General features: G+C 35.2%; 2 protein-coding genes across 14 annotated transcripts in view; both read right to left on the reverse strand.

Moving 5' to 3' along the window:
• LOC126501685 (aldo-keto reductase family 1 member C13-like) overlaps nucleotides 1–24168 on the reverse strand; it is a 78346-nt gene that overhangs the window by 36862 nt on the left and 17316 nt on the right. The gene's annotated exons all lie outside the window — the stretch shown is intronic.
• LOC126501683 (aldo-keto reductase family 1 member C13) overlaps nucleotides 1533–24168 on the reverse strand; it is a 64472-nt gene continuing 41836 nt past the window's right edge. For 3 of the 12 annotated variants that reach the window (XM_050142491.1, XM_050142497.1, XM_050142495.1), the window contains exons 2-9: nucleotides 9595–9730; nucleotides 7653–7820; nucleotides 7127–7243; nucleotides 6022–6099; nucleotides 5407–5529; nucleotides 4605–4714; nucleotides 3822–3987; nucleotides 1550–1705 (exon numbers count right to left, since the gene is read on the reverse strand). In XM_050142491.1, coding sequence (XP_049998448.1) covers nucleotides 1619–1705; nucleotides 3822–3987; nucleotides 4605–4714; nucleotides 5407–5529; nucleotides 6022–6099; nucleotides 7127–7243; nucleotides 7653–7820; nucleotides 9595–9678 — 933 coding nt within the window. In that variant the 5' untranslated portion in view covers nucleotides 9679–9730 and the 3' untranslated portion in view covers nucleotides 1550–1618. Of the gene's footprint in view, nucleotides 1706–3821; nucleotides 3988–4604; nucleotides 4715–5406; nucleotides 5530–6021; nucleotides 6100–7126; nucleotides 7244–7652; nucleotides 7821–9594; nucleotides 9731–20355; nucleotides 20600–22969; nucleotides 23053–24168 lie in introns of those variants that run through there. The other 9 variants (XM_050142492.1, XM_050142498.1, XM_050142499.1 and 6 more) reach the window with 6 other exon arrangements.

Genomic DNA, 24168 nt, shown 5'->3' on the forward strand with positions numbered 1-24168 from the left:
ACCAGTGTTTATTAACATTCATCTCCCTTAGCTCCATCTATGCTTAAATCGATGAAGAGCCAAAAATCCTTCCCAAACCTAGTCTCCTTATAAAGGAGAAAAGTTTAAGTCATCTTTAGTTTAAGGTAACTCTATACATTGACCAACACAAAAATATCTTAATATGCCTTAAAATAACATTATGTCTAATACTTTTACTTCCATTTTATTATTAGTGATACATTAATTATTCACTCACTGCCTATTAATTAAAACGTAATGCATTAGATTCATTAAAAAAATTAATAAGATGGTCTTTCATATCCAAGGAGCTTGCTGACCTCTCTATATAAATAGCATTCTAAAATATGCATTGATAAAAATAATTAATTGTTAAGGTGTGGCAAGAATTATTCATTATTTACAACAATGACTCACTCATTTTGTCATATTTTCTTTTACTTTATTCTTCTATATACCAACAAAAATATTAATAATGCTAATATATTTAACAATTTACATGGTATTATAGATTTTCTAATTCTCTTTCAAACATTGTCATATTTATTAATATTGAGAAAAAATTCCAACACACAAAAGATATAGATATATGGTGGATAGATAGATGGATAGATAGATAGATAGATAGATAGATAGATAGATAGATGATAGATAGATAGATAGATAGATAGATAGATAGATAGATGATGAATATGCACCTATAAGTACCTATGCAGTCTTTGTAATTTATAACCTATTTCTCATATCAAATTTTGTAACCATAGAGCAGGAAAGAAAACTAAAGATCATTAGTTGATTTTTAATTCTCTCATGATTTTCTCTAAAGGTCCTTTTCTTACTTTTAAGTGTTGCAGGAGGATTGTTTGTATTCTGTCAATCATGTTTTAAATAAACACTGATTGGCCAGGCAGGAAGTATAGCCAGGAAATCCAGACAAGAAGTAGAAATGATGCAATGAGAACAGGAGGATTCTGGGAAGGAGGAAGTTGATTCTTCCCAGTCCTGTGCAGACCACAGAGGAAGCAGGATGTGACCTTCCAACTGAAAAAGGTACCCAGCCATATGTCAAAAATAGATCAGAATAATGGGTTAAGATAAGCTACAAGAGCTAATAAGCAGCCTGAGCTAATGGGCCAAACAGCTTTATAACTTATAGAGATCTCTCTGTGATTTTCTTGGGGGCTTACCGGCTGTGGGGTACCTGTCGGGACAAAAACCCCGGACAAGCCAGCCCCTCTTGTTACATTTTAGCATGAATTCAAACCCTCCCCCCCCTTTTTTTTGATTTTCGAGACAGGGTTTCTCCGTAGCTTTTGGTTCCTGTCCTGGAACTAGCTCTTGTAGTCCAGGCTGGCCTCGAACTCACAGAGATCCGCCTGCCTCTGCCTCCTGAGTGCTGGGATTAAAGGCGTGAGCCACCATCCCCCGGCCCTTTCCCATGTTTTGAAATGACAAATTCATGTTTTCAAAACTCAGAAACAAACGTTGCATTAACTATCTCTGTGGAAATCTTGCTACAGACAAATAGGGCAGTTAGTGTCTGAACCATCATGGATGGAAGAAGGAGGCAGAGACATGGACATGAAATAAACTGAGATGAGTTGTTTATCAACATTACTTACAACTGAGCTGGAAGATATCGAAAATTTTTGTTCAGGCCATCCAGGGTTTTCATATCCTGAGGAGACAACTGGAATTCAAAAACCTTCAGGAAAACACAAGGGTTTTAGCATTTGAATGAATCAGAGTTTATGCCTCAAAAGCACTGTGATTAGTATGTATGCACCTAAAAATGATGAACAATGTTTATTAAAGCATTCATGGTTATTAAATACCAAGTAATAATGAAAGAAAACTGTTTTGAGATATATTAAAATTGCACAATGCTATAAACAAGAGGAAATCTCATAGTCATTTTGAGTAAAAACAAAAGCAAACAAACAATCAAACAAAAACAGTACATTTAATTTCACATTAAAAACCACAGCACCACGTAAATAGATTCCAAGAAATAATACATCAAACAGTGATTTGCATAGAGAGTTAAATTTTATAATCCATCAACGAATCATTAAAATGTAAACAATTGCTCTTTTCAACATGATGTATGTAAAGATTTGTTCAAATTCTAAAATTTGAGACACTTTAACTTCAAAATGATTTTCGCTAATTGTTCACATTTATTTTATAAAATTAGATCCAATTTTATTAAGGATTTTAAATTACATATTTTAGACTTCTAGAATGGAATAGAACCATTTGGGGACTGACAAATTGTCATAATAAACACTGATCCCCATGTCCAAAACACGTTCCCATTACACAACAAAAAGCAGCTACTTGATCACTTTGGCAACAGCTACTTCCTACTTAAGGAAGGGAAAGACTGTACTAGCTCTTAAAGTTCACTGAAAACCAGATTCTAACTTTAAATTACAAATTTTAATGTTCAAGAAAATAAGCTGTGTTTAGATGAACTATGATTACAGAAAATAGCACAAACCATCTAATAGAAAGCAACCAAGTCATTTTCAAAATAAAGGAAATTATATAATTGGTTAAGGATTTCCAGTAGTTAAAAATTTCAGGAAGAGGTTAGTTATAGAATGTCTTCACATCCTAAGACATTAATAGTAAAATTTCACAAAAGAACTATCACTTCTCCACAAAAGGGAAAAACTATACGTAAATTTTATTGACAACAGGAACAATAGGAAAGACTGATTTCCAAGTATGAATGAGTAAATGTACCCTGTGGAGCAAAGTTCCTTCCCCCAGAACGAACAGTAATTAGCCTGAGATATTTTAAACGTGGCTCTTAGCATCTAAAAGTTAAATGTCATCATTCCCTGCAATGGTCTCATTACTTCTTTGGGATTTATTACAATGTGGTCACTGGAAATACCCAAAGTGGGGAAAATCTAAATAAAAGGCAGAAACCCTTAAATCTCTGGAAGAAGGCAGAAACTCCTAAATCTCTGGAAGTTATGTGTTAATTTCATCCATTCCCACTAGAATAGAAGCTATACACTCAGATCTAGGATAGAAGTGTTTAATCTTCATTTGCCAGTTCAATGATTCTAGCTCAGTGTAAATATAATGCTGACCATCCCAGTGAAGTATGAGACTGTATGGAACTGAGGGAATGCTCAATCAGTCTACTGAGCTTAGGAGGCCTCATTGTGTTGAAAAATGTACAAATGTTCCTTAAATATATGTGAAGCAACTTAGCATAGATAGATAATTTTCACTGACTTCAGGCTAAAGTAAAGCAAATTTAACAAAAAAGAACACTAAGATAAATAAATTATTCATAATAATTTTCTAATTAAGAATGGTATTATTAGTAATTACTAACATTTTATACAATTATAAAGTATATTTGAAATTTTGAAAATATCAACTTGGGAGAAACACAAACTTACAGTTAATCAGTGTGTGTGTGTGTGTGTTTGTGTGTCTGTGTGTGTTACAATATATGAGCATGCAATGAAATAATATTAAAACTATAGAAATGTCTAGAATCAAATTTACTCAGTCCAGATGCCTCATTTCAGAATATAAGGAGGAGGTCCATGAAGAGATGTATGCAATACTTGGCTGACAAGGCAAAGCAAACTCTAAATCTTCTCCAACACTAACTCTGTCAAGTCATGCGGTTGTTTATGTCATAGACAAAACATTTCTCATGCACCTGAAAGTTCATATGTACACAAAATGCTAGAAATATAAGTTTCATCTCAAAAAAGTTCACAGACATTTAAAGGAAGAAAGCATACGGAAGATACTAGGTAACAACCCTAAGGAGCAGAGCTCATCACCTGCAAATTCTCTTTCATCTCATTTTCTTTGAAACTCTGTGCCAGGGGCACAACCCCACGCTGAAGCAGGTATCGAAGAGCAACCAGGGCGGGACTTCGATTGTTCTTTTTGGCCACATCACAAAGAACTGGATCATGCAAGAGAACTGGAGAATTCTGATCCACCCTAGTAGGAAAGCAGAAATAAGCTCAAGAAGCCAAAGATTTGGGTTAGTTATAGTGCTACAAAGCACAGTAGAGAGTACATTCTAGACTAGACATGATGGTTATATATAATTATCAACTAAACTTGGTCATGAATCACCTAAAAATGTGCCTCTAGAATGCCTTGAGAGATTATCTTATTATAAAAATTGATGTAGGAAAACCCATTTTAATTATAGGTGGGATCAAGCAAGGGATCCTGGACTGTATAAATGGAAAAAAAAGATCAGATCATTAGTATTCATTTGTCATTCTCTGCTTCTTGATTATAATGAGAAGAAACCACTTGCTTCCAGCTTCTGACACCCCGTCTTGCCTGCTATTACGTTCTGTACCCTAGAATTGTGAAACATAGTCAACACTTTCTCCCTAAGGTTGCTCTTTTCAGAGCATTATTTTACAGCAATCAGAAGACAAAAAAAAAAAAAAAAAAAAAAGATTCCAGGGATACACAGAAGTCCCTGAGCTACCAGCTTCTGCTTCACATGGATCTTCTAAAGACAGCTCTCTCTACCTAACAGCTGAGTAGCGTGATGTTAATTGACAGTCGTGCTTAAGGTACCCGCTTCATTGTATTACCCTTCTTTATATCGTTGGGTTCCCAGAGCACCATAAGCAACCAGAACAATGTCTTTTGATTTACAGTAATCCAGCAGCTTACTCTGGTTTAAATACAGATGACATTCAACCTGTGAAAGGATATGACAGAGATTGGATTATATCAAATGCTCAAATTAAGACAAATAAAAGTGTTTAAAGTCAATAAAGTAGACTAAGAAAATTATGTGCAATATCACATTTGAATTTAAAAGATCAAACTGCTGCAATTTTTAGTGAAAAAAAAAAGAACTAATTTTGGAAGATTCTGTAAATAACTTTTGGCTGGGCAAGTTATTGGGTCAAATAATAGCTAGTGGTCAGTAAGGCAGTTCAGTGGGGAAAATGTCAGCTGCTAAACTTAATAAAATCATAAGGAAGGACTACAGGAAGACTGAGAAACATCTAAGTTTCACATAATTCCTGTCAACACAGTGATTTTTTTTTTTAGCTCAGGCATTCAGAACAGTGTCCATGCCTACTCACTACCCTCAGTTCAAGGGGACATCACTTTCCTCTGCCATCAGCTTCCACCTGCTGGACCAAATTTAAATCTACACTTTCTCCATAAGTTGGGTACTATATAGTATGTCCCTATTCTTCCCAATACTTAAGAGTACACGATAAAGTTTAGAATCCCCCATATCTTTTCAACCAGCGACACTGCTCTCACAATCTTCTTTTCCAAAGTATGAAAATCACTTGGACAGAGGACAAATGAACAGTGTCAGTAGTACAGGGTGAGGAAAAGCATGAGAGATGGGGAGGCAATGAGAATCCTTACCTGATTGCAGACAGGCTTGTACTTAAGCCCTGGCTTATTCAGGATTCTCTCTAACTGCTTGTGGTTAAAGTTGGACACCCCAATAGATTTGACCAATCCTGCATCCTTACACTTCTCCAATGCCTGGTGATGAGAAAAGGGTTATGAAATGTCATACTTGCAATCACTACTTAATATAAAGAGAAGTTGAAGCAGTTACAAAAAACTGTCAAGAGCTGGACATGTAATTCTGTATTAGAATACTAACCTGTGTTAAAAGGCCCTAAATTTAACCAAAGACACTAAAATATATGGAGAGGAATGTATTGCCCAAATGATCATAGAACTTAAATATGAAGAAGTCAAGATAATGATGATAATGGTGAATATGGTGTCAGCCAAGGAGGAGTTTTTATGGCATCACTAGTAAACTAAGGATGCCACTACATAATGTGGCAAAACAATACATATTTCTATTATCCTGAGTACTTCTTCTCTTTCCCTCCCTTACATTTTAGTAATGCATTCCTCCCCTTTAATTCCAGCAAATATGTGTAAATAATTTCTATACCCATAGGAAAATGCTCTGATTCTCCCTCCTCTGCTTGATTTATTGTCCTTTTGAAAAGTACTCACCTCCCACGTGGCACAGAAATCCACTGTGTCCAATAGCAATTTCCCTTTTTCATCTACTGGAAAATCAATATCCCCTGGCTGGAAAAGAAGTATTTGTTAAAGAAATTTCACAAAACACTTGTCTCACCTCTAGTAATGTTTTTAAGAATATCCAGATAACTTAGTATTAAGCACTGGCGTCTCTTTCAGAGGGCCTGGGTTCAATTGCCAACATCTATACGGTTGGTGAGAACAATTTTTAAGCAAGACCATGGGGCCTAGTGCTATATTCTGGTTTCCAAACATACTACAGCATAGAAATATAAATAAAACATACAAACACATGAAATATTTTTTGAAAAATAAGGTCCATCTTTGAAATAACACAGTAAGCAAACATAGAGGAAGTGAAGCGTTCTCTTATACACTGCGTTTACAAGTGAGGAGTTGTAAAACTTTTCTTTAGGAGCCCTGTTTTGCTGTACTCTCTTATGTTACCCATAGGAATAATTAAATTTTTTCTTTCTTATAATTTTCTTTTTATTTTTGAAATTATAGTATAATTACATCATTTTCCTTCTTCCCTTTCCTCAGTCTAAAACCTACAATGTATTCTCCTGCTGGCTCTAAATTCATGGCCTTTCTTTCTTTAACTGTTATTACATACAAACACAGACACACGCATACATACACATATACATGCACACACACAAAATTACTGCACCTAAATAATATTTACAAACAACAAACTTAACTCTCCTAACTGACTTGTATTCTTTTGTCTACTCATATTTTGGAAAAAAAAAAGAAAATGTTTCAGTTTCACTGGGAAGCATGATCATTGCATGTCCTTGAACACCAGCAAGAATTTATATCAATCCTGTCCCAAGATAAATAATAAGTATGGATGCCCGTGGGCCCAAGGGCAGACATGTGAGCCAATGATGCTAATTAGGACTATGTGCTGGATTGATTGTGATAAGAAAAGATGCAGAGAAGCCACATNCCTACTCAAAAGTTTAGTAGCATAAATTTATATGAAATTATAATAGAAACTTGTCTCAATGATCCAAATGATATTCATGCCCACATGAAAAATATGTTCATTTGACAAAGAAATCGCTACCTTCATTGGCACTGGGTAGTGCATAATGTAAAGGTCAACATAGTCCAGTTGAAGCTTCTTCAGTTGTTTTTCCAAAGCAGGCTGGACCAGCTCTGGCCGAAAGAAAGTACACCATAGCTACAGACAGTGAAGAATGGAAGTTGTGATCAGTTAATAGATTGCCCAAACATGCAACTTATTTATCCTAATACTGAATTATTTTTGTACGTGAAGGAAAATTATAATCATTCACTTTAACACAGGATTTGCGTTACTCATACTTAACAGTGTGAAATCAGTTACATGTTTTTGTTATTGTTAGCTCATTTATTGAACAATGAAAAGTAGTTACTCAAGAAATAAAACACATAATACTAATAAAGTCTAATAACTAAATTTATTTCATAAAGATTATAATCTACCATTACTTTTTCTCACCCATTTGTACAACTGACACCTTTAACCAGCTTCTGATCAAGAAATATAATTTTAACTTTTTTATATATCTTTCAATAATTTGGCCACTTACATGCTATAAAAACTCTACCTTTGTAGTGATGAACATGTCTTCTCTCTTTATAACACCAGCTTTAATATTGTTTTGAATGGCCTGTCCTATCTCCTCTTCTACTTGATACGCATAAGCAGTATCAATATGGCGGAACCCAACACCTATAGCTAAGTTGGCAGCCTCCAGTGACTTGCTTTTGTGAACCTGAATAGCAAACAAAACAGGTATTTAGAGATACATCTTCTGAGTGGGCTTAGATGGGATTTGCTAGCCATAAAGAATTTGTTCTTTCAAAATTATCATCAGACAACAAGGCAAGAGCCTAGTCCTTTGATCCTTGAACCCAGAAAGCATGTCACTGGGTTACCTTTCTAGCTGAATCACTGAGTTCTAGACTCAGTGGGACAACCTACTCACAAAAGTAAAGTAAGAGTAGTGGAGGAAGACTTTGACATCTGGCATGCACAAATACACAAAAACATATAGTTATAGAACATATACAAAAAAGTAAAAAAGGAAATCAGACTGCCTTTTGATTATTTTAGTAATTTCTGCCCTTTTTCCATGATAAAGCACAGTGACTAAAATTCTGCCTTGTACCACCTTCTCTGAATCCCAGCTCTGACTTAGGTAAGAATAAAAATCACTCTGTGAGCTACCAACACTGATGGTTTAACAGGAGCCTTGAGACCTGTTGCTGTTTTTCTTTCTGTCACTTTGTAAAAGTAACTAATCTTGTATATGTCTCCAGATTTATTTTTGTAAATATGCATAAATCTAACAGAAAGGAAATATATGAGTTTGAAGTTAAGGGAAGTGGTCTATTGTCTCAGAATTTATAAGATTCAGGAAGTTTGCAAACAAGAAGGTCCCTCCAGGTTAAGTACACCTTGATAGTTTCAGTTCTGGAGACCACCATGCTCTAAACCCAACATGCATTAATGAAGACTAATAATTCACACTTATGGTTACCAGGTCCTCTTTGCCCCAATCATAAGGATATATTATAAATTCCAGTAAGTTTCCTACAGTTCAGAATTTGTATATGGGGAACTTATTTAGTTCTAGTGCTGCATTCACTGTGTGGTGCAGAAGTTTACCCAAAAACAAAACTGAAGTAAGCCTCAAATGCTTGTACCATGCAATACTACAGGTAGACACCCTGAGTTACCACACCGATTTCCATGAATTTTGCATTCTTAAAATGAAATATTAAGCTGTGGATTGTAGACATGAACAGAGAAGTCCCTCTCACTGCAACCAAGAACACTGATAGGCAATCTGATGACTTTCATTTCCTCTATCCAGCTCAGAAACATAGACACAGGAAAACCATAATCCATAGAATTTTTAGGTCATGGATATGTCCCTTGAAGCCCAGAGCTCAAAGCCTGAAGACTCATGCTGAGTTCACTCTTAGAACTGACAGACTCCAAACCAGAACAGTAAACTCATCAGCAGGTCTGTACCAGAAGAACAAATCGAAGGAAAAGAAAAAAAAAAAAAAAACAGCCACATTCACCCAAGACCAGAGAGCTTCACCTCTAACAAAATTAACCAGGGAACTTAAACAATCTTTCTCCCTACTCCTGAAGTCCCAGACTAAATTATAGTAAATGTCCAAAGGCCTTTGAGTCATATACCCTGTACTTCCATCACAAAAATCACTAACACCCACTCTCAAAGAAACCCTTCAAAGAGTTATACCTTCCCTTTGTTCTCCATTAAGCCTTTCTCTCTGCTGGATAACAAGGAGAAGTACAAATATGCGTAAAACCCTATTCTGACAGAATTCTGACTCAGCCTATCTAGGGAAACAGATTAGTCTCCTACCTACAACCACCAATTGCAGCCACTGCTGCAACCTCTTTTTAGTAGAAATAATAAACAGGTTGGGACTCAATCAAGCCCTGATGTAGGCCAAGCCAAACTATCTGCCTTCCTGTACATGGAATAGGTTTAGACTGGAAATACTTACATCTTGGGGTTTATAGGTGCCAAAACCCAGGGCAGGAATGAAGTGGCCATCGTTTAGTTTGACAAACTGCTGTTTGGAACTCATGGCTTGTCACTCCTCTGCCTAAGCACGTCCTGAATCTTCTGGTGCTTCTGCCCTAAAGTGGAAGTTGGGAAACATCATATATCACCTTCCTGTCTAGTGACTACCAAGTTGCACTCCCATTCTGGTGTTTAGCCCTTCCTACATCCTGGCTAATCTTTAACCATTTCTACTTTTTAGGAAATGATTAACTAGTACTATTGTCTGAGCAATGGTTAAGCAATACTGCTGTATGCCTACTGTTTATGCCCTACTATTGACTGTCTAATGGTCAGGCAGCAGAAAGGAGGAGGCAGTTGTAGCATGATTTCTAATTGATCTTAACAATAAAAACCAGGAGTCAGAAATTAGGGGATGAATGCTGAAATATCAGAGAAGGAGAGCACTCAGCCACTAGTCCTACCTCCATGAAATCCTGAGACCAATGGGGTACCCTATCTCTGCAAGTCCTAAGACTGAACACTGATTCTATGAAACTTCAGACTCAAACCACAGACAGCGTTATTCTTTCCACCCAGCCGTATCACTTCCAATGCTGAGATTAATAGTGTGAACCACCACTACTTGCTTCTTTTCTTTTTAGACAAGATCAATGTCATGTATCCAGGTTAGCCTTAAACTCACAGAGGTCCATCTGCCTCTACCTCCCATGTGCTGGGATAAATGTGGTTGCCACTACTGGCTGACTCTCTCACAGAGGAATGTTAAATACCCCCACCCTGTGCCAAAATATTGTATGTCAGCCATTGAAAATGATATGCAAGCTCAATCAATAGTTTGCCATTATGTGGATGATATTTTACTAGCAGATTAAAATGTAGATACCCTAGAGAATTAAAGAACCTTTTGCATTATTGGGGATTACAAATTGGTCCTGAAAAAATATAAGGAGGAGATTTATTAGTTACTAAGGATATAAAGTGGGTCTATAAAAATTTATAGCCCAAAATGTGCAAATTAGAAAAGATCAGATGCAGATTATTAATGACTTCCAAAGACTGAGAGACATTGACTGTTTACAAACCACTTTGGGAGTAACAAATGCAGAAATAAGTAATTTGTCCAAGCACTGAAAAGTGACAAGGACTTAAATAATCTCAGAGAATAGTGAGCTGAAATGAGAGAGAATTGGCTTTGTTGGAAAAGAAATTTCCGGATATACATGTGGATCATTTGGATCCAGAGTTTCACTGCATTCTGGTTATTTGACCTTCTATGATTTCTCCAACAGAGATTTTAGAAGAGGGAAGATAACACCTTAGAATGGATATTTGTATGATGTAAGCAGTGTAAAAAATTAAAATATATATNACTCATTGTGGTCAGAAAACAAACATCGGCAAAGAGCTTGACGAATTTTGGGAGAAAGATTAACATCAAATATCCCAAAGACAAGAGAGGTCAATTAAAAAAAGAAATAACTGGATTTTCCTTCACATTGTATGGGGAACACCAATAACTGTAGCCCCACATTCTATCCTGATGCTAGTAAGTCAGGAAAGGCTGGTTACAAATCAAGAAATTTAAGTAAGTTGGCTCAAAGTCCGTATGGTTCTGTCCAAAAGTCAAAATTATATGCTATTCTCATGGTATTATTACATTTTCCAGAACTTCTTTTAACAGTTATTTAATTTCAATAAGCAGAAAGAGGGTTTTCTGCATACTGAAACTTTTGAATTTATACGAGATGATACAGAATTGACTTTATTGCTTATTCAGTACAGTAATAATCAGGAATAGGAATAATTTCACTTGGGGCAACTCAGGAGTACATAAGGATGGTGGTGCTGGGTAAAATAGACATGTGCCCCATGAAAAGGATTCTTTTAAGTAGATGACACCAGCTAATAAAACATATTAAATTTTGGAATCTTTGAATCATAGGCTACAATAAAAATACAACAATTTGGTAAAAGTTAGCACTGCAATTATGCAAAAACATTTATTTATTTATTTAGAGCTAAATTTAAAATGTTCAAAATTTTAAATTTCCTATGTTTTTTTAAAGAGTTTCAATGACCACTAAAATTTTTCATTATGCCTGGTACGCAAGTAAAACCTACTTATATAATAGCTCCATTTAATCAGAGTAATAAAAATGGACATTAAAATATTTCAACTCAAATAGAAACTTAAATAATTGTTAACTTTATTTAGTTATGAATATTTTAAGATAAAATTTTAAAAATCTATTATAATAGAACATAAATATTATAAACTTGGTGTTTTGCCTTAAACTTTGGTAAAAATAGATCAAGTTCTAAGAATGTAACCTGCTTTAAAGGGAAATAATAGGAAAAAATTCTGTAAATAACCTTTTGAAGATAACAAACATAACAATATAAATTTATTCCTATGGACTTTCTTCTTTATAAGCCTTATGTGGCACAACTATGTTAAACATCTATGTTAGTAAGATTTATATAACAACAGACATATATTTATGCTATTATTTCTGTTCAAATCATCACTTTATCTTCTTTAGTTTTTTATTTTGATATAAATAAGTGAAGACCAAATAAAATTTGATGTTTTAGGTCAAAGTATTCTGATATAATTCTGAAAATAATACATAAATCTCTTCAGATTTCCATTTGTATCTACAATTGAAATGAAGCCATCTTGGTTGTTTCCTAGATACTTATATTTATATAAACTCATATTTCTTGCCATGCTAATTACAGATGCCATGTATAGATGTCAGTTCCATCCATTATTTAAAAGGGATAGCATATCTATGATATGAAAGTCTAAGTCTGAGACTCCCTGTCTAAAGCAGAAACTCAGAAGTCACCTACTGGTAACATGGGAGTAGAGAGAGTCTGACAATAAAGAATATGCTCTCTTCCCAAGAAAGAGAAATTGGAAGGACAATGACAGTCACACAGGAAGTGATAGGGTAACAGGACACCTAAGAACCATGGGCAGACTGAAGTATGGTACCCACAGGAAGTCAGAGGTTACATATTCACTGCTGTACCCACTCACCAGGCAAGTTCCTAGTGAGAGAAATGACACAGAAGCCATAACTTAGGGTCACTGTCAGATAAAAGCCCACAACTCCTGAAAGCCTTGAATCCAGTTGTGAATTCTGGAAAGACCATGGCTTCTCTGATGTGATCATATGGTCAGCAACCATCATGATAGTGAATCTGTTATTTAATATTGATCCATCCTTGGGTGCCTAATAACAGTGAACAATCTCAATTCGGGGAACTGGGATCCTGAGTGAGATGGGCAAAGGAGTTAGTCACAGAGAAAAACAAAACAGGTGTCAGCAACTGAAAATTCAAGTGGAAGATTTGGCTCAGACACTGAAGGCTGTAGAAATCAACCTCATTCTCAGTAGCTAGCAGCTAACCACATCACCTTATCTATGTGAGTTGTAAACCCAAACCTTACATTAACAGATGGCCAGCCTCTGCAACCTTCTATGTGAGTTGAGGTACGCTATTAATAGGAATGAGAACTATGAAGCACCAGCAAAGCATTTGACTTCTTCACCTCATCCCTCCAGCAACTTGTCTACATCTGATAGACAATTCATATGCAGAAAATTTAAATGTTCATTAAATTAAATACCAAACAGTATCTAATTAGTGAAAGAGAAATGGAACTGGTCAAATAGATTTCAAGAAATAAGTACAAATTTCCAACCAATTTAAAAAAATATATTTACCATCCCTACACATGAAGGACATGAAAATTCAAACTACACTGAGGTTCCCTCCCCCAGACCCCATGGAAAATGGGTTTTTAAAAAAAAATGCTTACAAGCATCAGGGACCCTTATACACAACTATTGGAATTGTGAGCTACTGAAGTTAGTTTCTAGTTCAGTAGGGAGATTAAAAATAAACAACTAAAAATAGACCAAGCATGTGATCCTTCAATATCACATGCATGGTATAAAAGGTTCTTCATTCATGTTTTGCTTTCATTGTTAATGAATAAAGAAACTACTTTGGGCCTGATAGGGCAGAACTTAGGTAGGCAGAGAAGACAGAACTGAATGCTGTCAGAAAGAAAGACAGAGTGAAGGAAGCAATGGATTTTCTCCCAGAGACGGATGTCGGTTAGAATCTCCCGTAAGCCACAGCCACGTGTGTTTCAATTAATACATTTTCTGTACGGTTATTTTGGGTGTCAGCTAGCCAGGCAGCCAGGACAAACTAGGGCCCCCCTCCTCGTACAACAATCGGAGGCCCAACGTGGCAAACTAACTCTACGTAAAACCTGAGAGGGCTTAAAAGGGAATTCTAGACACACACACACACACACACACACACACACTCACATATAAAAGTTCTTCATAGCAAGGAAGATAACTGATAGAGTAAAGGGGTAGCTAACAGAGTAGGAGAAAATCTTCCCCAAGTAGATAAATGATGATAGATAGATAGATAGATAGATAGATAGATAGATAGATAGATAGATAGATAGATAGACAGACAGACAGACAGACAGACAGACAGACAGATAGATAGATAGATAGATAGATAGATAGAGTTTAACACAGCTTTTTGCTGTTTGCTGGTGGCATGCCACAGAGATATTTTCCTGACTCCGCAGCAACAGCAGAAGAAAGAAAAGTGGCGGTTACCTTGAGTCAGCATTCCACAGAAATACTTGTACACACATAGTGATGGATTGAAGAAGACATGGTACATATACACAGCAGAATTTTATTAAGCCATAAAGAAGGAATAAAGTATGTGACTTGCAGGAAAATAGATGATACTGAGATTGCCATATTAAGCACACAAACCAGACTCAGATAAACATAGTTGCTTTCTTTCATATGCAGAATTTTGATTTTAAATAAGTGAACCTATTATATAACATATTTTATCAGATAAAATTATTTAAAGAGAAGGGACCAGAGAGGACAATGGGAGATAGAAAGACAAATATTATGTTTTCTCTGTCTTTACCCAATAAAATTGTAAATTTAAAAATCTATTAAATTATCCCTTTATCACACAAATAATTATTCTGTGTACAATAGCTGAATAAAAACTTCATCCCAGTCTAGATAACTCTTCACTTTGGTCATGTCATTTCCAAGGACCAACTTTACCACTTGAAAGCCAACACTGAGAGAGACATAAGTGAGTCCACTTAGCCAAGGTCCAGCATCTAGTGAGAGATTTTGGGGCTACTCCACAAAATGCAGTACGACTCATGTGTCTTATCTTCATTACCATTTAGAAGATTAATTCCTCTTAATATGACCTTGTTGGAAAGAAGAAACATTTTCTGACTCCATATAAATAGAGAATTTACCATCATCCTATAGCAACCAATATCAAAACCAGAAAGATGACAAGCAACAGTAAACACAGCATAAGTGTATTTTCTGCAAAGCTGGAAAATAAACTGAAATAGGATAAATGGTACCCAGAATATTCAATATGTGATGACATGATCAGACCCAGAGGCAGACCAAGCCCTAACCACCTTGTCTCCTGTTCATGGACTAGTTCTAGCGTGAAGAAACTGAGAACCAGAAGCAGGTGACTGGACAAAACAACTGGGTCCCCACTCACTTTACATGCAACACCAACACCACTACTCTTGCTTCATATATCCACAAGCTGACATGTGAAATTTATCTCCTCTCACTCTTTTAGATAAACAAATGCTGGTTCTTTATTCCTTCCCAAACACAGTATTAACATAAATCATTTCATCTAAGACTGTTTCCATAATACACCAATAACATGGGAAGATCTGAGATTAAAGCGGTAGTCCACCAAATGTACCACTGAGTTTGAAATGGTCTGCCTATTTTATGTGAATTAAAATTTCTAAATGTATCATGATAAAGAAACTAATCTTTTATTATGATTCTTTTTAGAATATTGCAATCATAGCAAATTATGCAATATATGTATTTATTGGATAAGTTACTCTTTTTAGACTAGGAAAAATTAGCCCCTACTTTCCTGGTGACTTTTTTTCAACACTATGAAATTCTTGTCCTATCTTTGTATGTGGATAGGACAGCTTGTGGCAGAGTGTGCACAATATATTCATGAACATGTGTGTAACTGTGGGTGCACACATGTGTCAGCATGGACAATAAAGGACAACCTCAAGAGCTAGTCTTGCTCCTTAACTTCTGCCTTGGTTGAGACAGATCTTTTGCTGTTCTCTGCTGAGTGAGTATGCCAGACCTGCTCACCCATAAACATCCAAGGACTTACTCTCTGATGTTTGTCTCCTATCCCACTATAGAGACATGGGGATTACAGACACAGGCTGCCATACAGGCTTTACAGGAATTCCAGTGGTCAAAACTCAGATCTTATACTTACACATCAATCATTTTACCCACTGAGCCATCTCCCCAGCACATGAAGCCTCTTCCCAATTGTAGGAGCAGGTGGACTTATGGCTAGTACAATAAATGTCTTATTCACACATTTATCATTCTATTTGTATGACATCTGTTAATATTGCTAATGCTTCTTATGTGGTGAAACAACTCAGTGGCTACTTGAATAGCCCTTGAAATTTTACAGTTAGCACACCAGATTGTAACTGTTTTAGCCAAAGAATTGGTAAAATACCATAGCCCAAATGGGAGGCTTGGTTCAGTGGTAACTGGGACCATATTGCTGGCAATCTTAACGCCTGTTGCCATGGGCATTCATCTCTTAATTCTGTGTAAGATCAGACAACCCATGAGAATGCAGCATATGGTCACTTAGCAAGTCCCTCTGAGCCTGTTGGCCAGTAACTTGAATGTACTCCAGGTTTGGTTGCAAATACTGCACCAACAATGAAGACTCCTCCATAGACAGGCAACTTCTACAGAAGAGGAAAGGGGACTCCCAAAGATGGGTAAGGGTGTAATCTTCTGAGATGACCTAAGACAGGAGTGTCTTCTATTTTATAAAGAATTTAGGGGGGAGATGTTGAGACTAATAGAGTCCTGGCCTTCAGCTGCTCTTCCCTGCTAGAGCCTTCTAATTGAAGTTACTAAAAGTTGTGCTTTGCCTAGAGGATCAGAGGATGGGATTTTCACCTGTTGGCAATTGACGGCAGGGTATATAAGCCTCCATGGTGATATTAAAGAAGGGCTTTTTGTACCAGCGATTGGAGGTCCATGTGTCAGTCTGTCTCTGCCTGTGTTTCCTCAACCTCCAGCCAGCTCCTTGCCCGAGCTCGGGAACTGGATTCTAGCGCATAAAGCGCAGACAAAAGGTGTTGTGCGCGGCCCCAATCAGATATTTTTAGAACAGTCAGGTGTCTTAGACTATGCTCACACACAGAGAGACAATATTAGAAACATGACAGTTGAGTTCTTAATTTTTTACTCTTAAGAAGCTAAATTGCAAATTGAAAAGAAAAAATCCTTTCAATTTTCTCTTTACAAATAAATTTTGCTCTGTAAGTGTTTTGCTGAATCATGACGTGGAGTGAGAGCACTGTGCAATAAAAAAGACAGTGATGCAGTGGACTGATTAGATGTAGAATGATTAACCACTGTTGGAAATCATACGCCAAAGGTGCAAACAGAACTTTAGGATCTCTTTCACCTGTTATACGATGATGAGAATCTTTGAATATAGTCAAAATGCAGAAGACTATTTCATTTAGTGTTAGACCTTACTCAAAATGATTCTTTGAAGAGGAATTTGGAAGGACTTTGTGGCTGTAAATTTTAGAGGACTTAAATAGAATTTGAAATATTTCTGTCAAAATACCTTAAAATATTTGTAAGTGCAGGCTACAGATTTCACATTAACAAAGAATGTTTAAATAAGGACTAGGGCTTCTAGTTCATTTCCATCAAAGAGCAAGGACTATGTTAGCATCCATACTGTCATATGGTTATATGACATAGGTAATAAAAAAATGGAAAGACTGGAATTTTTAAGCAGTCTTTATTTCTGAAAGTTTGGAATATGGTTACTTCATGTCCTATGTGCTTTTCAGTCATTGTAAGAAAATTTTATTATTTCAACTCTAAGAACAGCTCTTTTAAAGCAACTAAGGAAAGCTGAGAGCAGGAGACATAGTCTACTTGGTATGCTGTACCAAATGGTCAGTCCCTGGAGCATTTATGGAACTTTCTACAGACTTAAAGAAATGTATTTATGTATTTAGAAATATACATGTATGTATAGCGATAATTAATTTTAAAAGGACATGAAATGAAAGAGACCAGAGAGGGGTATATGGAGGGCTTGAAAAAATGAAAGGGAATTGGGTATATATACATATGAAATAAGTTTTTAAAAGGTAAAACTATACCTTTCACTATAGGCATAGAATAGAATATCAAGAGCAGAAAATAATACCCTTAACTTTATTTTAATTTCACTTACTAAATGCCACAAACTCAGTGTCTTTCTCTGTCTTTTGTATTATGTTCCTGTGCTTTTTAAACTCCCCTAGCCTTCTTTCATTAATGTATATATAGATTATGATAATTTCTGAGTGCCATTTAGATAGACTCCAGGACACTGCCTCAACTGTCTATCTCTCTAGAGATTTGAATATTTTTGTTTTAAATCCTGGCACCCTGTTGATCTACATGGACATTGTACTATATACACACATATCTGTTTAAAGGCCCTGGGAACAGAAAAAGAACTACTGTGCTCCACGGGGATGACAATTTCAAGGTCCAACTTCATTCTATTCACAATCTACATTGGTAAATGCTCCTCTTTTTAGAGCCTTGTATATGGGGAAAATTTGGAAGCAAATTTAAATGAAATTACAACATAAAAACTGGTATGCCTATAAATAAAGATCTTCATTATATAAAGACTTTGTGTAATTATCAAAATTCTTATATTTTATACTATAAACTCTTAGGTCTTCCTTTGTGCCTAAAACTGTGTCACATCTGAACTAAATTTATGGGTGAAGTTTTATGTATATAATATAGTGATGAATCTTTTAATATCTAAGAACTAATAGGACAGCAATTATTCCTGTGTACACGGCCATCCTGTGTACATGTATTATATACAAAAAAGTCCATCAATAACTCATTTAGATGGGAGGACAGCTCACTCTTTGATTGTGACCATTCATAATTTTACTATATCCAAATTGATCTGTTTTGGCAGATGTCAAATAATAAATTTAGTGACTCGGCGATCAGGACCAAAACCTTGGTGGTCATTTGGTCATTAAACATTATTTATCATGTTTTATCACACTATTGATTTGTCTAATGTAGAATTGTGTTCCATGTACTCAAATTGATCAGTTCCTATGTAAGTCTAAGTGTTCAAATTAATCTAAATCATGAACTCAGGTGAACAGGTGAGTAGATTCTGATCATTCTCTCTATCATCTGTTATTCATAATTTTGTTTTATTTTTTGGTCATGGGTACAGCCTTTGTTTCCAAATTTTTTCAACTGTAAATGAAAGTAAAAATTCCTCATTGACACAACCATCTGCCAATGAATTTTTTCCACACATCCCAAAACACCTAGAATTTCTGAACATTTACAAAGCCATAATGAGATTAAAGGCCCCTTTGTATCTAAATGAAGAACAAAATATTGAGTAACAGGGGCAGGAGAGATGGCCCAGAAGTTCGGAATCATTGCTTTTTTTTTTTTTTCAGAGGATTTAGCTTAGATTCTGAGCACACACATGATGATGGCTCACAACACTCTGTAATTCTAGTTCTAAATGATGAATACCACCTTCAGACCTCCCTAAGCACTAGACATTCATGTGGTTCACAGATATACATGCCGACAAACACACTTTATACAAAATAAAAAATTGTTTAAAAAACATATTGAGCGATAGTAAATAAGAATTAATATAGAAAAGGTAATGTTATATTAAAAAGTACTCAATTCTACCCTAAACTATTAAATTCTGGTCAACATTCTAAGCATTGAGAAAAGGCTGTTTGTCATCATTTAGTTAGTTATTCAAATGCAAAGAAAACAAAATTTATCTTCTATGCTACATACAGATTCTGTGGGAAACTTGCTAGCTAATGCCAACTGGTCTACAAGAGCTAGTTACAGGACTGGCACCAAAGCTACAGAGAAACCCTGTCTCAAAACACCAAATAATAATAATAAGAATAATAATAATAATAATAATAATAATAATAATTGCTAGGAAAAACTCTCTGCCTTGTCAATGGATTAAATTTGTGAAAAACTCCTTTTGTTTTCAAGGTATAATTATATTGTAAAAAATAAGAAAAGAAAAAGAAAAAAGTTCTGAAAAAAATAATCTTGACATTATTTCTAGGTAAAACTATGATCAACTGAAGTCTCCCATTCTAACTTTTAAAGGTCCTACTGGACTGGTTCTCATGCACCCTCTTTAACCTAACCTATTCCAGAAATGCTTCACCCTCCAGTTCCAAGTCTCTAATGCTAAGAAACTAGAGAGAGCCTGGGAATTGTTGGTCAACCTTTCTATGTGTGTCTTATCTTCCAGACAGAATGTGTGATTCTGTGATTGAGAATCACAGAATGTGTGCAGGGTTTTCTTGTTGACTCAGGGCTAGAGGACCACTGACTCATAGACAACCACTAAGAGTCATTCTTTGGTCTGGAAATACCACCTACCCCAGTCTAAATGGCTTATAAAATGGAAATCATCATCTCCAAACACCACCCAGCGACTTCCAACAAAACCAGTTTTGTGCCATACTGACTCATTAAAAAAATGTATCTTTTGAGAAGAAAATGTTATATTTATTTTGAGGCATCATGAAAATTAAATCCCTTTCCTTTGCTGGAGCTTCAGTTGAATGTGAGAGTTGCTAAGAAGTCAAGGTAGACTGGAAATGAGGCATCCACCAAACAGCATCTGAGTCACATCACCAACATCACTGCACACAGTAACTTCAGGCAGTCATGACTAGGTCCTCATGTTAATATTCCTCAGAATACGGGTATTCAGGGTGGTCTGCAAAACTAAAACAGGAAATAAAAGCAAACATGCACTTTTTGTTCCATTTCAACAATATAAACTCTGACATGTAGGTGGTCACTATCAAGGAGAAAGTTAATTGTTTTATTTCTGATTAGTTGCAGAAGGTGATATTATTTTTCGTTGTTGTTGTTGAGATCCATTTCTTTTTTATAGTTTAGTTGCATGTTATTTGAAACATACCCAAATCTGCATGTTCTCTCAAAACAAAAATAAACTATCAAACAAAAACCCTTACATGTAAGTAATTACAATTTTGGCAATGATACTCAAATCTCAGGTACAAAGTAATTTTTCTTCTCTTTATTTCTTAATTTGATCTGATGCTTAATTTTTATTTATAAATTTCATATTTTTTAAATTTTCTTCTATTTTTATTAAAAATTACTTTTCATTTTACAAACCAACCCCAGTTCTTCCTCTACTCCCTCCCCTTCTCCTGCCTTTCCACCTACCCTCATTGACATTTCTCATCCACTCCTCAGAGGGAGTCAACAAAGCCTGGCATATCAACTTGAGGCAGAACCAAGCTCCTCCCCTCAACGCTCTTATCAAGGCTGAGCAAGGTATCCCACCATAGGGAATAGACTCCAAAAATCTAGTTCATACATCTTGGGTAGACCCTGGTGCAACTGCCAGACCCCACCCCCATGTCAATATAGTTCAGGAAATGATTATTCAGTGAGGTCAGAAAAACTAAAATAGGAAATAAAAACAAACACACTGATGCATATCTACAATATAAGTTGTGACATCTAGGAAGGCACCATTAAGTTGAAAGTTTATCATTTCTTTCCCTGATCGGTTGCAGAAGGTGATATTCTTATAGTCATTTATAGGCATGTATAAGAAATGTTTTTAAAACATCATTTATAAATTATTTTCCAATATGTCCCTTAACTTAAACAGAACATGCAAAGACCAGTGTTTATTAACATTCATCTCCCTTAGCTCCATCTATGCTTAAATCGATGAAGAGCCAAAAATCCTTCCCAAACCTAGTCTCCTTATAAAGGAGAAAAGTTTAAGTCATCTTTAGTTTAAGGTAACTCTATACATTGACCAACACAAAAATATCTTAATATGCCTTAAAATAACATTATGTCTAATACTTTTACTTCCATTTTATTATTAGTGATACATTAATTATTCACTCACTGCCTATTAATTAAAACGTAATGCATTAGATTCATTTAAAAAATTAATAAGATGGTCTTTCATATACAAGGAGCTTACTGACCTCTCTATATAAATAGCATTCTAAAATATGCATTGATAAAAATAATTAATTGTTAAGGTGTGGCAAGAATTATTCATTATTTACAACAATGACTCACTCATTTTGTCATATTTTCTTTTACTTTATTCTTCTATATACCAACAAAAATATTAATAATGCTAATATATTTAACAATTTACATGGTATTATAGATTTTCTAATTCTCTTTCAAACATTGTCATATTTATTAATATTGAGAAAAAATTCCAACACACAAAAGATATAGATATATGGTGGATAGATAGATGGATAGATAGATAGATAGATAGATAGATAGATAGATAGATGATAGATAGATAGATAGATAGATAGATAGATAGATAGATGATGAATATGCACCTATAAGTACCTATGCAGTCTTTGTAATTTATAACCTATTTCTCATATCAAATTTTGTAACCATAGAGCAGGAAAGAAAACTAAAGATCATTAGTTGATTTTTAATTCTCTCATGATTTTCTCTAAAGGTCCTTTTCTTACTTTTAAGTGTTGCAGGAGAATTGTTTGTATTCTGTCAATCATGTTTTAAATAAACACTGATTGGCCAGGCAGGAAGTATAGCCAGGAAATCCAGAGAAGAAGTAGAAATGATGCAATGAGAACAAGAGAATTCTGGGAAGGAGGAAGATGATTCTTCCCAGTCCTGTGTAGACCACCGAGGAAGCAGGATGTGACCTGCCAACTGAAAAAGGTAGCCAGCCTTATGAAAAAAATAGATCAGAATAATGGATTAACATAAGCTACAAGAGCTAATAAGTAGCCTGAGCTAATGGGTAAACAGTTTTATAACTTATAGAGATCTCTCTGTGATTTTCTTTGGGGCTTGCCAGCTGTGGGGTACCCGTCAGGACAAAAACCCCGAACAAGCCAGCCCCTCACGTTACATTTTAGCATGAATTCAAACCCTTCCCCATGTTTTCAAAACTCAGAAATAAACGTTGCATTAATTATCTTTGTGGAAATCTTGCTACAGACAAATAGGGCAGTTAGTGTCTGAACCATCATGGATGGAAGAAGGAGGCAGAGACATGGACATGAAATAAACTGAGATGAGTTGTTTATCAACATTACTTACAACTGAGCTGGAAGATATCGAAAATTTTTGTTCAGGCCATCCAGGGTTTTCATATCCTAAGGAGACAACTGGAATTCAAAAACCTTCAGGAAAACACAAGGGTTTTAGCATTTGAATGAATCAGAGTTTATGCCTCAAAAGCACTGTGATTAGTATGTATGCACCTAAAAATGATGAACAATGTTTACTAAAGCGTTCATGGTTATTAAATACCAAGTAATAATGAAAGAAAACTGTTTTGAGATATATTAAAATTGCACAATGCTATAAACAAGAGGAAATCTCATAGTCATTTTGAGTAAAAACAAAAGCAAACAAACAATCAAACAAAAGCAGTACATTTAATATCACATTAAAAACCACAGCACCACATAAATAGATTCCAAGAAATCTAGAGAAAAATTTTATAATACATCAAACAGTGATTTGCATAGAGAGTTACATTTTCTAACCCATCAATGAATCATTAAAATGTAAACAATTGCTCTTTTCAACATGATGTATGTAAAGATTTGTTCAAATTCTAAAATTTGAGACACTTTAACTTCAAAATGATTTTCGCAAATTGTTCACATTTATTTTATAAAATTAGATCCAATTTTATTAAGGATTTTAAATTACATATTTTAGACTTCTAGAATGGAATAGAACCATTTGGGGACTGACAAATTGTCATAATAAACACTGATCCCCATGTCCAAAACACGTTCCCATTACACAACAAAAAGCAGCTACTTGATCACTTTGGCAACAGCTACTTCCTACTTAAGGAAGGGAAAGACTGTACTAGCTCTTAAAGTTCACTGAAAACAGGATTCTAACTTTAGATTACAAACTTTAATGTTAAAGAAAAGAGCTGTGTTTAGATGAACTATGATTACAGAAAATAGCACAAACCATCTGATAGAAAGCAACCAAATCATTTTCCAAATAAAGGAAATTATATAATTGGTTAAGGATTTCCAGTAGTTAAAAATATCAGGAAGAGGTTAGTTATAGAATGTCTTCACATCCTAAGACATTAATAGTAAAATTTCACAAAAGAACTATCACTTCTCCACAAAAGGGAAAAACTATACGTAAATTTTATTGACAACAGGAACAATAGGAAAGACTGATTTCCAAGTATGAATGAGTAAATGTACCCTGTGGAGCAAAGTTCCTTCCCACAAAACGAACAGTAATTAGCCTGAGATATT

Source organism: Alexandromys fortis, unplaced genomic scaffold (assembly GCF_014885135.2).
Source record: "Alexandromys fortis isolate MF-2015 unplaced genomic scaffold, M_Fortis_MF-2015_v1.1 scaffold_5, whole genome shotgun sequence".
Lineage (NCBI taxonomy): Eukaryota > Metazoa > Chordata > Mammalia > Rodentia > Cricetidae > Alexandromys > Alexandromys fortis.